This window comes from Bos grunniens, chromosome 19 (genome assembly GCF_055505025.1).
Source record: "Bos grunniens cultivar Pamir isolate PY7600 chromosome 19, Bosgru_T2T1.0, whole genome shotgun sequence".
In the NCBI taxonomy this organism is placed as follows: Eukaryota; Metazoa; Chordata; class Mammalia; order Artiodactyla; family Bovidae; genus Bos; species Bos grunniens.
In genome coordinates this window covers 13,592,722-13,608,866 of record NC_141183.1, presented here as the reverse complement: position 1 = coordinate 13,608,866, position 16,145 = coordinate 13,592,722, and the positions used below count along the sequence as shown (strand labels likewise).

Genomic DNA, 16,145 nt, shown 5'->3' with positions numbered 1-16,145 from the left:
AGGGGACCGCTGACAGATGTTGTCAGGTGCAAATGAAGGGGCTCCTACCTGCCCTGCTGCGTGGCCAGCGTGTGCAGGCTGCGGGCGACCTCTGCGCAGGCGAGCACGGCCCCGTGCCGAGTGTGCAGATCTGGACTCTGTGTCATCGACAGCAGACGCGGGAACACTGCCAGGACACAGCGGGAGAGGCACACGGGGTGACTGTCAGACGCGCGGGTTCAGGATCCAGGGGAGAATGCACCCGCTCAGTTCTGTCACTACCTCACAACCAGGGCGAAACTAAGGCCTCCGACACGCCGAACCCCTTCAGCAGACGCATGAACAGGGAGGACGAATGTGACTTAAGAGGGTACTTGTCCCAAATAACACACATCTCCGGGGCCCCAGACACAGGGTGGTGACTCAGGGTGAGGACAGACAGCAGGGAAGAAGGAAAACAGACTGTTTTCCAGGTCCTTCCTATTGTTCAGGGACCCCCACGGCTGTGCTGGGGGGCAGCGAGGACAGAGGCTGGGCTGTAGAACCCTTCAGCCAACACACGTTGGCTCAGCCAGGAGTTCCCTCCTTGCTGCTCAGAGCAGAGAAAACCTCGGAGCCTGTGCTCTGGGGACAGAAAGCAGGACCAGAGTCCCTGCAGCCTGGCCGGGAGTACAGGTGAGGAGTCACAACCACAGAGGCTCTGTCCTTCCAGCCCCACCAGCCAGGGAAAGCATGGTCACAGCCCTGCAGAGGCCGTGGACATCAACAGCATCCTTGCTGGGAGGGGGCCGTCACGGGCGCTCAGATGTGGCAGTGGTCAGTGTTTAAGAATCCTAGAGCAGTCAGCACTCCTGAACTGGGAAGAAAGCGTCCCCTTCATTCAGGCAGCAGGATCAGCATCAAAGGGAAGTAAACACCAGGAGAGATTTCTGACATTAATTAAGAGACCACGAAGGACCTTCACAGGCCCCAAGTCCTCATGTAAAATCCTAGAGTGTCTGCATAAAATCAGTAACTCCAACTGAGCAACTGTAATCCAACAACAGTCACTTCTCTAATAAAAAACGTCAGTGGGAATAGTAATCCAACAACAGTCACTTCTCTAGTAAAAAACGTCAGTGGGAATAAGTACAAATCGAAGAAACCTATGTATTGTTTCCTGAATTGAAATCAGATGCCTACTGATTCCAAATAGAAAAGCCATGATGGAACAAATACAGGGTCTTTTCTTAACGATAAGGGCATGTCATTAACTCAGACTGGCCGTCTTGTTCCTGAGTAGAGCACACTCAGGCCCAGCCCAGGAAGTCAGCAAGTCCCCCGCAGCCCCAGGGAGGCAGCTCACTGTTTTGTGTGTTATATTATGAGCTGCTTCACTTGTTTCAAGGCTCATCCTGAAACGCACACAGTGCACAGCAGATCCTCCACTCTGGCTGGGATGGCAGAGGAATGAGCCCTGGGGCTCCCGGGGACACGCACACCTCAGTGCTCACAGCGCCTGTGCTCCCAGAGGCTGGGGCGCCTGGTTTGTGTTCTGTCCCCAACGAAGCACAGACCAGCTCTTCACACCCTTCCCAGCAAGAGAGAGACCCTCAGGTCTTAACATCAGCGTTCTGCTGGGTGTGTGTGCGTGTGTCTGTAGCGCACACCCTTGTGCATGTGTGAGGGCATGTGGGCAGCACCTACCTTCGCAGGCGGTGTGCTCGGGCGCTCGCTGCGCCAGGTTCCGCAGCGCCTTGGCGGACAGCTCCCTGATGGTCCTGGGGGCGGGGCAGACAACACTGTTAGTCCTGCAGGCTGAGGAGTCTGGCTTTCACTCAGAACAGTGTGCGGGAGCTGTCTCCTGGCCACTTAGCCAAACACTATGAGAAAAGATACAAATAAACTAGCAAATAAGAACCTCTGTTCCTAAATGAGGGAGACAGCCTTCACCAAGAGGCGGCACTACATGCAAGCCTGCCATCTGCGTGGCGCTGGATGGCCACGTGTGTCTAACCTCCTGCACCCCGAGGGACACAGAGGACAGCAGTACCGGGAGTCTGGGCAACACCACTGGGAAGATCACAGGCGGAACGAGGGAAGTTCCAGTGGCTCAAGCTAATACACAGGAGGTGCACATCACATCAGTGCAAACATCTCCAATCAAGGTACAGTTGGTACGTTCTCAGCACACAACAGGACGACCCCAAGACTGGGTAAAAAGCCAAGCCTGCCAGGGGCCGGACAGGCTCTGATCAAACTCAGAGGGCCACTTGTGAGACGGATGCCCGCCTCCATGCACGCCCCCCAGCCCCATCCCAGCAGTGATCTTCCCAATTAGTGCACTTTGAAGATAAGCTTTCTGTATTTAAAAATAATATTATTTATCATCTAAATGTCAGACCTCATTTATAAAACTCTTAGGAAAAAAACATAAGGGGAAAGCTTCATGACATTATATTTGGCAATGTTTTTCTTGCCAAATCTAAACTTTTTTAGATCTTTTTCTAATATGTTTTCCAACACCAAAAGCACAGGCAAAGGAAAAACTATATACACTGACAACAGATAAACTGATTATAGATAAACTGGACTGTGTTAAAATCTAAAACTTCCGAGTATCAAAGGATACAATCAACAGAGAGAAAAGGCAACTTACAGAATGGGAGAAAATATTTGCAAATCATGTATCTGATAAGGGACTAACATCCAGAATATATAAAGAACTCTTAAACCCAACAACAACAATGAAAACAAAGTAACCCATAAAGATCAACACGTTAGAAAAAAGCAGAAGGTAACAAGTACTGGTGAGGATTTGCACAAACTGAAATCCTTGTGCATTGGTATTGGGAATGTTAAATGGTACAATCATTACAAAAAACTATGGATCCCACTTCTGGGTATATACCCCCAAAACAGAGAGCAGGGTCTCAAAGAGATATTTATACATCCATATTCATAGCAGCATTACTCACAACAGCTGAAATGTGGAAGCAACCCAAGGATGATGGATAAAGAAAATGTGGCAAGTATATAGAATGGACTCCTGCTTGGTCTTATAAAGGAAGGAGATTTTGACACATGCTACAGCATGGATGAACCCTGAAGGATGTTATGTTGAGTGAAATCTGCTGGGCACCAAAGGACAAATCCTGCAGGCTTCCACATGAGATTCCTACAAGATTCATATCCACAGAGACAAACAGGGTTGCCACAGGGAGGGGAGTCAGTGATTAATGGGTATGGAGTTTCAGTTCTGCAAAGATGAAAAGGTTCTGGAGACTGGTTGCACAGAAAGGGGAATGTACTTAACTGAACACGAAAAGTGATTAAGACATTAAGATAAATATTATGTGCATATTACCAAAGTCAAAATTTTTTAATTATGTTTATCTTGATACATACATTATTTGCGGTATGGCCAAGTATCAGAAAATGTTTATTTTTTTTTAATTGAAGCACAGTTGACTTACAATGTTGTGTTTATTTCTGCTGTATAGCAAAGTGACTCGGTTATACGTATGTATTCTTTTTCATATTCTTTTCCATCATGGTTTATCAGGATATTAAATATAGTTTCCTGTGCTACACAGTAAGACATTGCTGTTTATCAAAAAATGTTTAAAAAGAAACCCAAAACACTGGACAATACCTTTCAAAAGTATATACTATTAGAAGTATAACAGGATACCTACACTAGTGAAGAATTCTGCAAGGCTCCCCATTTTCCAATAGCCATGTATTCACAGGAAATTGAAGAGACTCCGTTTATCAACTTTTAGCTCATATCTCTTTATGGATATAATCTAGGCCAAAAACAGAGAAAGGCAGAAGTATCTCCGCCTCTGAAGAATCATTTAAAAATTAGGCATAATCTTGTTCCATGAATCCTAACATTTGAAAAAAGTCTGAGCAGGTATTACCATGAGGACCTTCAGATCTGACTGCAGTTATCCTTCCATTCATGAATCCTGGAAATTTCAGGTTTTTAGAGCTTATACTAAAAAGAATACTTCCACAAAGAATGTTTTAAATAAAATTAACAATTTAAAAAATGAGGAAAAAACAGAAACCACATAGTAAAATGACAAGTGTAAATTAAACGACACGGATAACCACATCAGATGTGAAAAGTCTAAAGCCCTCAAATAAAAGGCACTGGTCGCCAGGCTCGATGTAAAGGAAGGACCGTCTGCCGTCCCCCTACAGACAGACAGGGGTGCGAGGTGACGGGGGCTGTGACAGGCCTCTTTTTGTAAGGCCCCAAGCTTAGAATGGTTTTCATATCTTTAAAGGATTTTATAAAGACCAAAAAACAATAAAATACATGGGACAATGACCCAAAATATTACTCTCTGGCCCTTACAAGAAAAAGCTTGCCAACCCTTAAGCTATAATCATATCAAATTACACTTTAAGATAAGAAATCTAACATGAAACAAAAAGAGACAATACATTTGGAAGATACCAAAAAAGTTAGAAATGTATATGCACCTAACCAGAGAGTCTCACCCAAAATACAGGAAGGAAAAAAGACAGAATTGAAAAAAGAAATAAACATTTCAACAACAGCTGGAGATTTCAATGGCTAAAAAGTTTAGTTTAACACCATGGGTGACATAGTTGCAATTTTGGTTTTATATGTCCTACTGACCACAAGCAACAGCCACTATAAGCTGGGATTCCAGATGTAGAACCTGGAGAAACTCCTTACACACACAGGCGTCTGTGTCCCTCAGACCTCGGCCTGAGCGCCGGCAGCTACACAGAGCTTTCCAAGAGAAAATAAGCTGTTTTCCCAGAGGTGCTGACAGCAGCGCTGATAACCCGCTCTGGGTCATACAATGGCCCTCCCCAATGGACGGACACGTTTAACTGCTGGGAAATGTGAAGACACCTTGAAACTGCCCCGTAATCAGGAAAAAGCAAAGGCCTGCCTGGCTCCAGGAAGGATGGAGGAGACGGTTAAGCGGCCAAATGGAGCAGATGTGAGGTGGGAGGCCGTGGCCATAGAGGGGTGAGTGGATCTCACAGCCCAAGTTCCCTGCCCTCATGACATGGGAATGTTTACACACCCAGCACATGTCACTGAAGTCTCCAGAAGTAAAGCTGGAGGTAGACCATTAACCAACACATCAGGTGTGAAGAGTGGAGCTTACATTACTTCTCAAGTGTTACTTCAAAAATACAAAATCTATAATCAAAAAACATATCAAAGGCTTACGAGCTCAATTTAATCTCTCCCTTGGGAAATAATATGAATTCTTATTTGACAGACAAATTACTTAGGCAAACACAAAAACACAAAACCTACCCGTCCCAGTGGCCGACCTTCATGGTGACCAGGTGCTCTATCATGGGTTGCGTGTACTCAGGAAAGCCGGCAATAAACATGCTGGAAAAAACAATGTTCAGAGACGGTGAGAATGTGCAGGAACAGGCACTCACACACTGCTTCTGAGAACATGAGGCGATAGATATAACCACTTTCAAAAACTGTTTGGCAGTTTCCTATAAATCTTTTAACTTTCCTATAAATCCCCTTTTAAGTATTTATCTAAAAGAAATGAAGATATAAATCCACAAAAAGACTTCTAAATACATAAAGACTTCAAGCAGCTTCATTCATCAGAGCCCCAAAGAGAAAACGCCCTAAATGTCTGTCTATAACAGGACTAACACATAGACGGCAACAGTGGCAGACTCAAGACAGCTCAGCAATAAAGAGGAACGAGCTACACACACGCGCACAGTAAGTGTGACTCTCTGAAACCACTGTGCTGAGAGAAGCCAGGTCCAAGAATCTGTTCTTTCTGATTCCACTTGTGCGACATTCTACAAAAGGCATCAGTGAGCTACGGTGATGGGCAGAGCAGCGCCTGGGGCCAAAGAGCTGAGCTCCTCACATGTCAGTGGCAGTGCTGGCCACCAAGTGTGCAGGCTGCCAGCGCTCCCTGAACTGTACGCTTCATGTGAGGACAGCTGATGAGGTGTAATTATGCCTTAAAAATGAAAGTTCCATCTGAAAATACCATAGGAGAACTTCTAAAAATAGTTTCCAAGTGGGACACGCCTTTCTAATTATGACTCAAAACCCAGGAGCCAAAAAAGAAGAAATTGGTACCTTCAAAATACTCAACCAAAGGAGAAAAATGCTGCCGGGAAAAACACACCATAAAACAAAAAAATATCTGCAACTGCTATCACAAACAAGAGACTTCTGTAACATGGAGTATTTCCAAATCAATAATATCATCACCTAGGAGAAAAATCACTCAAGTTTATAGAAAAGATACAGCTCAAACATTCAGTGTCATTCAATGGGAAACAGAAAGAAAAATTTGTCCAAAGTTTTTGGCAAACTGCCAAAATCAGGGTTTTACAGCTACCACTGGAAGGATCTAGAAGCACCCAGAAACTGCTGGGACAGCATCTTGGCACAGCCTCTGGAGACATCAAGTGGCACTGCCCAGGAAACTGAAAACGAATATCCATTGGTTCAGCAGTTCCACTTCTTCTAATTCACTCAGATATAACTACACAGGTGAGAATATACACAAGAATATTCACTCCACATCGTTCATAACAGCAGAAGACAGAAGCCAATGGCCAGGAGGGGGAGACCTACAGGTCACACTCCACATAAAGATATGGAAGGCTCTCCAAGACGCAGGACGTCACAGGCAGCAAACGGCGTCCACGCTCTGCTGTGACGGCACACGCGCAGAGCTGCTCCTTACTACTGACAGCCAACTTGATTACTACAGGCTGACCTCGTCTTATTGTACTCCACAGACACTGCATATTTTACAAATTGAAGATACATGGCAGCCCTGCATTGAACAAATCAGCACCATTTTCCAGCAGCATTTGCTCACTTTGTGTGTGACATTTTGGTAATCTTTGCAACATTTCAAACTTTTTTTTCAATATTATTATATGTGTTATGGTGATCTGTGAACAGTGATGGCTCATGTTATTATGACTTGCTGAAAGCTCAGATGATGGTTAGCAGTGTTTGGCAATAAAGCATTTTTAAATTAAAGCATGTACATTGTTTTTTTTTTTTTTTTTGAATTTTGTATTCTTTTATTCATTTAACATTATTTTGTAGACTTTCCCCCACAAAGTGCAGTATTTATGGCTGCATATATTGTTCCATAGTATGGGTGTACACAACTGATTAAACAATTTTCTATACTTTTAGTCATTATGATTTTTTTTTCAGTTTTTCATCCTGATGAGCATCCTCATAGTAATATTTTTTTTTATAGACACCTAACTATTACCCCCTAACAGACTACAGATTTGTGTTAAGATACCTCTCATATGCAGTAGGAAACCAAAAAATTCATGTGACTCACTTTAACGCAACGCTCGCTTTCTTCAGCGGTCTGCCCGGAGCCCACAGTATCCCCGTGGCGTGCCTGTATCTGGCCAATCCTCCGTGGGTGAGCACTTGAGTGGCTCCCACCTTGGGCACCGTGTGCCACTGCTCAGCATGGACAAAAGGAAGTCAATACGCCCACAGACATGAGCCAAAGCTCTCTACAAGACACAGGAACTGGGGGTCAACAAGGACCCCCAGGGTAGAACCAGGTGCCTCAGAGGAGAGGGGAGATGCCCTGGTTTTCCCTAAACAACTTCTGCACCTTCTGAATTTTATACCATGCACATGTATTACTTACTCAAAAAAATGCACCTTTATACTTAATGCCTCTAAAACACCAACTGCTTACACATACTGTCTGAACCGGCCACACCACCTACATGCCCCACTGTGGACTTGTCCATCAGCCATGTGTCACACCTGTCCATCACCCATGTGTTACACCTGTCCATCAGCCATGTGTCATCCAAATACAGTGGACGACACAGAAGGCCAAGATGGGGGAACGGGATTTTACCCAAACCCTGTGTGGGCACAGTGCGTGTACACAGGTGAACACGGGTGCCAGGTGGGCATGCCTGTGCTACAAGGCATGAGCTCTGGGAGAGTCAAGTCAGGGAAAATCTGTGCTCCGGGCATGAGAGGAAGAAAAGCAGAGGCTTCTCCAGCAGCGAGCTGGATTGAGAGCCCCTCTAAAAATGAAGAAATCACTTAAGCGAGAGTCAGAAGAAAACAGAAAAGTCAGGACAGTCAAAGCTGTCAGAAATGGAGTCAAGATGTGACTTCTGGTCCCACATAACCTATGGGGCCCTGGCCCCACCCAACAAACAGACCCAACCCAGGCCAGCAACCTGGAGGTCCCAGAGAAGTGGGCAGACAAACCAGCAGCCTCACAGGAAGAACCAGACAGGGGCTGGCCACCTGAATTCTAGTCTGAGCTCAGGCACTAACTAGCAGCTGACCTCGGAAAAGACGCACTGCCGGAGCCACCAGCCCAGGCGGCGCTCAGCACTTACAGGGACTCAGGCACGGAGGCCAAGTGCAAACTACGAGGGGCATCCACCACAAGGCGAGGACCACAGGGAGGAGAGCCAGGGAGGGTGCGCGACCCACTGGGGGCCAGGAGGCAGGGCGGGGCTGTGACAAAGAGAAAGCATTCCGTCCTGCACTCAGACAAGTGACGGGTGGTCATGGAGGCTCTGCAAGTGTACAGGACAGTGAGAGCGGGGCTACGGTGACAACTGAGCTGACACGCAGAGGGAATGTTTGAGGGTTGTTAGGAAGGAAGGAGTGACAGAACTAGGTCACCAACTGGACATGAGGAACGAGAGAAGGAGAAGCAAAACTGAGCTGATGATGTGGACAGCACCATGTTCACTGAGTTAGGAAGTAAGAGGGAAAGTTTACTCTGGGGCTTCCTTAGTTTGAAGCATTTACGGGACAGGAACATGCAAAACGACTAGAAAGCAAACCACTAGAAAGCAAAATATGACAAAATCCATCTTTAGAAGGATGCACAGTGCTGTGGTGCCAGCGATATGTTAACGAAGTTTACAACTGCACGAAGACAAAACCAACAAACAGTGCTCACAACTGCTCGTTACGCTACAGCAGAAAATAGCTGGGCAGAGAGAAGCACCGCCCGGACGCGCGCATCCGAAGTCAAGAGCCTCAAACGCCACCGGCTGGTGAGCAGGGGACAAGCCCGCGCAGGGGACTAGCGCTGCAGCACTGAGGGGTGGTGACACACGGTGACAGGACCCACGCACCACGCGCCTGTCCTACACGCGCTAGAAAGGCCAACTCCAGCGACAGAAGGCAACTCAGAGGCCGTCAGGGCCTGGGTTTGAGGGAACTTTCTGGAGTGACAGAAACATTCCCCGTGTTGACTGCAGAGATGATTATGTACGTGCCAAAGCTCACTTTTTAAACTGGTGAATTTTACTGTATGCAAATCAGGAGGAGTGTCCACGTGCGTGCTCAGTACGGTCTGACTCTTTTAGACCCCACTGAATTCTAGGCTCCAGGCTTCTCTGTCCGTGGGATTTCCCAGGCAAAAACACTAGAATGCATCGCCATCTCCTACTCCAGGGATCTTTCAGACCCAGGGACTGAACCCGCCTCCCGTGCCTCCTGCACCAGCAGGCAGATTCTCAGCCACTGGAGGAGGGGCACCCGGAGACAGAGCCAGGTCTCTCGCCATCTGCGCTCTGGTGGCAGAGATCTGTGCCCGCCAACACTGCTCGGAATCTACTCGTTAAACATGAGCGATCTTCTGCGTGTCACCAGTACATGACAAAGCTGAGTCAAAGGAGAGGCAAGACGATGTCAGTCTCCCCACCTGATGGTCCTCGTCCGCAATTCTGCGTCAGACTCCCCCATCTCCAGGAGAACCATCCACACACCAGCCCATACATCCGCTCAAGATGTGCCATGAGCCCCTCATGTTTGGTGAAGCTGAACTCCAGACCTTCCCCAAAACCCAAGGCATTGTCTCCCTCACTGGTACCCCCAACACCCCAATTCTCCTGGTAACCCAACTCCTGCACCCTAGCTGTCTCCTGACCATGTCCCCCCACCTCAGGAGGGGCCCTGACCTTCCCCTGACTGTCCCCCACCTCAGGAGGGGCCCTGTCTCCTTGCTTCCAGTTACCAAAATGTAACTACAGTGATATGTTCAAAATGCAGATTTGACCATCAAACCTCATTCCCTGACCTGAGGACAACTCAAGGACCACTGTGGCTCAGAAGCCCCACCCCGCCAGGCCGGGCCCTGCTCTGTGGACTCTTTCCTGCAGGGCTGTCCCCCCAGCCCCACCAGGCTCCTCTGGCATAGGACCCTGGGTGTCAGCCCTGCGTTGGGGCAAGAGGAGAGCTTCCCCAAAGCGCCCTATGGTAATGGGGTGCAGCCACAGCCCCCTGGTCCATGACTGCTGGACCCATCTGCACAAACTGCCTCTTGTCCAGGCGAGTGTGCAGAACCCTCTGTAAAAAAAGACAGACCCCAAGCCAGCCCATCTATGAAAAGCAGACCAACTAAGAGACCTCAGCCACAAGAAAAGCATGCCAAGGCCAAATGTTGCAAGTTTTTAGCCAGGAAACTTGGTCAAAGGTGCGAGATTCCCCATGTATAATACATGTTCAAAGATAAACAATCAAAGAAAACAGAAGTAAAACAGGAAAGAACTGATAAGGCAAAGAAGGCCATTAAATGCTGAGGAAAGGTGGAAAGGATGCTAAAAATACAGAGTCTGTTTGGACAAAGATTGTTTCTGGGAAAGAGGCCAAATGCTACATCTTTTTTTTAAAAAAAATCTGTGCATGCAGGTTGTGGAGAAATGTAGTTTCTGCACGGTACGCACAGCAGGGGTGTTGGGGAATTTATCCTTCAGACACATAACGGGTAACAATTTAAAAAGGCACTGGTGTGCTTCCTCTCCCAATTTAAGGCAAATAAGTCACTTCATGAAATCATGCCCATCCTGTACTAGTGTTGCAAGGGGTTAATTAACTGGACTCCCTGCCCCGCGACTTAGTACGCTTTGATGCGATTTCTGTAAAACTGTAGTTAGGGACGTTAAATATTTATTCCTTGACCTGATTGCTCAAATACCTCTGTTTTACTCATAAAGAAGCTAGAGAAAACTTCCACTGGGGAAACATTGCTTCATTGAAACAATAAAGGAACAGTCACTTTCAATCTGAGGGTTTATTCTGAGAAGCTCCCCAGCGGAGCAGTGGCCACACAGAAAGCAACACACGGTTCTGGCTCCTGGCTGTTCCCTGTAAAAGACCATGCTCTCAACGAAATAGTGGTTTAAGAGAAAAATCACCACCACAGCAGTGCTCCTCAAACCGTTAACACCTCTTTAAAAGGTGAGCACCCCCTTCTCCAGGCCACCCCCGACGTGCTACTGTCCTCCTTTGGATTCTTTCGTATTTTGTGAAGTTTTATGTAAACGGACTCATACACTAGGCACTCTGTCCCATCAATGAGAAAAAAACCTTTTAAAACAGTTTTCAATCTTTTCACACATAAATTTACTTTCAATGGCTCTTCCAGACTCAAGAGACCAAACGGTGGAAACTGATCTGTGATTCAAAGAAAACACTGTATTTTACGATGACTATTAAAACTTACCTTATAACCAGGAAACAGTTAGATCTGTTACCAACAGCAAAGTAGTCAGCTGTGGTCAAAATATCGATCCCATGAGGGAAAGTACCCTAACAAAAAAATGGGGGAAAAAAAAAGAGACGAAAATTATTTCAATGAATAAAAAAGGCATTTTCAAAGTTTGATAACCATATGCACATGAGTTAGGCTTATAAACAAACTGAGAAGTGCCGGGGAACGCAGACTTGGTTACTAAACTGACAGCTAAAACTACACGCCTTTACCAAGCTCACCCAAGGACTTTCAAGTCAAGGACTACTGACTGCCTCTCTGAGGCTGGACACTGTGCTAAAATTATTTGAAGCACTTAAATAAAATTTTTTCCTAACAATACTAGCATTTCAACTTTGAAATACTCTAAGAGCCGTTTCTCTAAACCACACACCACAGAAAGACATCAGATTTCAGCAGAACTCAAGTTCAGATTTCATTCCACCAGTTCCCCTCCAGCCAGAAGGACCCCAGAACCCCTGAGGGGGGCTGGCACCTGCCTGGGTTGTGAATCCTGGACAGGAGCCCACCCCCACAGCTGGTGGGAGAATGAGCAAGACAAAAACTGGGAGGTCAGCTGTGGGGGCCCGACAGCTGACACCCAGGACCAGACTCTGAAACAAGCAGTTGGGGGGGTGTGGTCAGGGACACTGGCCACACCCAGCCACACGTTCCCAGCCTAGGCCCAGGCCCCACCCCAAAGTCCGCAAGTTATTACTGATACCACTCTCTGGTGACAATACTTGAAAATCTGAAAACATGACAATACGTTTTCTAAAAGGACATAAATGACAAACCTGCAACCCAGGAGCGAATGCTGTGCTGTCACTAACCATGAGGGTGCGGGGAGGCCTGGGTCCCTGGCACCCTTCCTCACTCTGAGCAAGCCCTAGGCAGAGGGACCCATAAACCGCTAACCTTCCACACTCTCTTTTTGAGGGAGCCCCACACATGAAGAACTGAACTTGAAATCTGACTCTGAATTGTCAATGGACCTTGGCAATTTTGTCACGGATACGACCTCAGGATCAGAGGTCTGGTTCTCAAGTGAACCTAAAAGTCAATCCATCTCCCTACACAGCTCAGTGCAGAAGAGGGCCCCCCAACACCGCAGGGGCAACCGCGCACCGGGCTGACTCCTGCTGGACCCCAGGCCACCCACACCAGCCTGAGGCCGAGTTAGATAGAGGCCCCTGTGGCTGCAGGAGGCGGCGGCGCCCTCTGCTCCACTGCGCAAGCCTGCCGCCTCCTGGCCAACACTGAGACGCCTCCCGATGCCCCAGGGTCTCCTCGGGCCAGCCACCCTCCAGAGGCTGGTAGCTGCCGAGTGACCAGCTGCTAGCTGCCGAGTGACCAGCTTGCTTTCTTCTAAGTTTTCGGGGTTCCAGGCAGACAGGACTAAGTGACACTCAAGCACACTGGGTCTCAGTCACCTCACAGCAACGGAAGAAAGGCTGAGCCCTTACTAGGTTCCTTCCTCAGAAAAGCACCCCCAAAGGATGCGGCGGCACCTCAGCGATCTCGGTGTAGCACAAATTCAAGTTCAAGCTGCGTGATTTGGTTCCCTCTACCTTTGGCAATGACTGTGGAATTCAAGTCTTCGATTGAAACCACCTTGGCATCAGTTTAGCTTTAACATTGCATTCAGAACTGGAGAGCTCACCTCAAGGCCCTAACCCCTCCACGTGCAGGGCCACAGTTCACAATACAGGCTACAGGACTCCCAGTTAACCCACCCTCCTCACTGCCCCTTGGCGGTTCTATGGCCTTCGATGGAAGGTGAGCAGGTCGGCTGCCTTCACAGACCTGGTCCAGCCTGAAGCCCCACTGATTCCTTTCCCGGCTCCACCCGAAGGGCTGGGGGACCCCTCCAACACCCGGGCCACATGGATGGAAGCACCTCTACATGCCCAGTACCCCAGGCTTCCAGGGGACCCTGCCACCGTGTACCAAACGCCATCCCTGTGGAAGCGGCAGCATCAGCCCTCTCACCCTGGTCCCTCCCTGTCAGCCCAGGAATGGCGAGTCAACCCAGAGGCCGTCGGCCCAGTGCTGCGAACACAGGCTCCGGTCCAACAGCAAGGCTGACCCTGCTGTGAGAACCCTGACGGACTCGGGGTCACCCAAGGCAACAGTTCTGCACATACAGTTTCTCCCAGATGTCCAGGCAGGAGTCTCAGAATCCTGTATTCATCCAAGTCTTCCCTCTCAAGGACAACCACCTCTCCCACCTACCCCCTCTCCTGCCCTCCCACCTGCCAAGCAGCCATTCTGCGTGGACTCCCCTCAGTCCTGCAGTCTGAACTGTGCCCCTCAACACCCCAAGGCCCATCACTGCTTGTCCCCAGTATCCTCACACCTGCAACTCACTCACCTCCAGCCCAGACCCCTCTCCTGGAGCCCCTCTCAACAGAGCTCAGCTTGGTATCTCCCCTAAGAAGACCTCTCCCCCATTTGCCACACGTCCCAGGGTGGTCATTGTCACATACAGTATGAATGACTTGGGGATAAATGCCACACTCCCAGCCCAGGCTGACCGGCAGTAAGAGATTCAGCAGGATGCTACGTCAGGAGGGGCCGTGGGGCGCTGGCGTGAGGAAGCTGGCTCCTTCCACAATGGGGATAGGCAGAGGTCATGTCTCTGCCCCTGCCCAGCCAGCCTCCTCTGCCCAAACCCCTTCGGCGCCCAGGGGCAACTGCTGACATCAGAAGGGTCTCAGCAATGCACGAGGCACGGATTTCTGACGTTTATGAAAATTACACATTCAAGTTTCCTGTAAAACAGCTACTAATTGTTTAAAACTTGTGTCAACACTCACCGAGTTATGAGTAAACCTGTGGCCAGAGTGCCCCTGTGAAGCACTCACTTATTTTAGGTCAAGTCTTGATCCATGTCGGTGGCTCTACTATTTTTACTTCTACATCTACAGGAAGTTTTAGGAATGAAGATATTTAAAAGTAACCATACCTGTCGTCCCACATTCTCCTGGAAAGCAGCCTAAGGAAGAGAAACGCAAACAGAGTGGTGAGTTAGGCGTGCACTCGCTGGCCAGTGGTGATGGACGTGCAGCAAAGCCGGCGCAGAACAAATGAGCCACGACTTTATTTTTTTAAAATAAAGGTCTCATTGTTGGCCACTCAGAGCCTCAGGGGTGGTTTTATCTTTCTCTTTTTACATCCTGGTGTGCTCTCAAACCACAGGCTAAGAATTCAAGTTTATAAAATCTGCTAAGCGGCCGATGCTGACTTTCACACCAAAGCCTGATTCAAGGCCCTAGATATAGAAACAGGAATAAAGGCAAATCTATTAGGTGAACTAAAGGCCCAAAGCCCAAGTCATCTTACTGGGGATCTGTGATGACAGCACATAGCGGGTGACACTGAGTGCCTGGCCTCCCCACGCCGCCTTCCCCAGGACTACAGTGGACACGCTCCACGTCCCGCTCACAGGCCCAGAGCGGGACTGCTCAGAAGGTCCAGACCCTCACTTAGAATGAGGTGTCCTCGGATGGACCTTCTTGTTTGTCGTTTAGTCACTCAGTCATGTCCGACTCTTTCTGACCCCATGACTGTAGCACACCAGGCTTCCCTGTCCTTCAGGGACCTTCTCGCCACCAGCTATCAATGCACACAGTGCAACCTCATTGCCACGTGCCATCCACCAGACACAGGCCAAAGAGCACAGGTCAGGTGGCCAGTGGCTTCAGGGAGCTCCTGGGAGGCACAAACCTGCTTACAGACACAGGCTGAATGCCTGGAGCGGGAGCATCCTGGGAATGAGGTCATAACCTCCAGGACTTTCATCTCACGCACACCATCACCATCCCCTGGGAGTGCTGGGAGGAGCACGCCTAGTCGTGCACAAGGAATCAAGACAACAGAACACAAAGACCCCACATAAGGTTTAAATGGGCGCCCAAAACCTCCCGCAGGTGACAGAGGAAAGCAAAAACTTGGCTGTCTCCAAGACCAAGCATTCGCCGGCCTCAGGGAGGTACAGCTAGAACCGCCCTTCCCTGAGGGCCCTCGGGCAGCTTTCACACTGGGAGCAGGGAGACCGGACTTTTGCTATGTACCATTTTTCAGCTTTCACAATAAATTCATTAAATTAAAAAAAAAAAAAATGAAACCAACGAAAAGGTGATGAAAAAAAGATACAATGTCAATTTATGTAACATGCAATATTTAGGAACACATCTACTATACTGGTGACATCGTTTAAAAGATAAAAAAGTACAAGATTTATAGGAGAAAGCACAAGCCCTAAAATGGTGACACAATTTGGGGGGGAAAAAAGGAAATTAGAGGACTCACTCTATCCAGTATTAGGGTTACTATGGAGCCGTGGTAACCCAGACAGAAAGACAGACAGACCAATGGGACAGAACAGGGAAAACCTTTAGGATCGAGAGCTAGGCAACGAATTCTCAGATTCTCAGACTTGACACCAGAAACATGATCCATAAAAGAAAACAGTAGTGAGTTGGATCTCATCAAAATTAAGACTCTTGTTGTTGTGAAGACTTGTAAAGAGGATGAACAGAAACCCACAGACTGGTAAGAAGAACACGCAAACCACTTGCCCAAGAAAGGACTCGTATCTGGAATACAGAGACTCCCAAATTC

General features: G+C 48.1%; 1 protein-coding gene across 6 annotated transcripts in view; it reads right to left on the bottom strand.

The window, feature by feature from the left end:
• TBCD (tubulin folding cofactor D) overlaps nucleotides 1-16,145 on the bottom strand; it is a 148,834-nt gene that overhangs the window by 35,986 nt on the left and 96,703 nt on the right. For all 6 annotated transcript variants that reach the window (XM_086356808.1, XM_086356807.1, XM_086356809.1 and 3 more), the window contains 5 exons: nucleotides 14,488-14,517; nucleotides 11,493-11,578; nucleotides 5,276-5,356; nucleotides 1,666-1,739; nucleotides 49-166 (listed from right to left, as the gene is read on the bottom strand). In XM_086356808.1, the coding sequence (XP_086212934.1) occupies nucleotides 49-166; nucleotides 1,666-1,739; nucleotides 5,276-5,356; nucleotides 11,493-11,578; nucleotides 14,488-14,517 (389 nt within the window). The remainder of the gene's footprint in view (nucleotides 1-48; nucleotides 167-1,665; nucleotides 1,740-5,275; nucleotides 5,357-11,492; nucleotides 11,579-14,487; nucleotides 14,518-16,145) is intronic.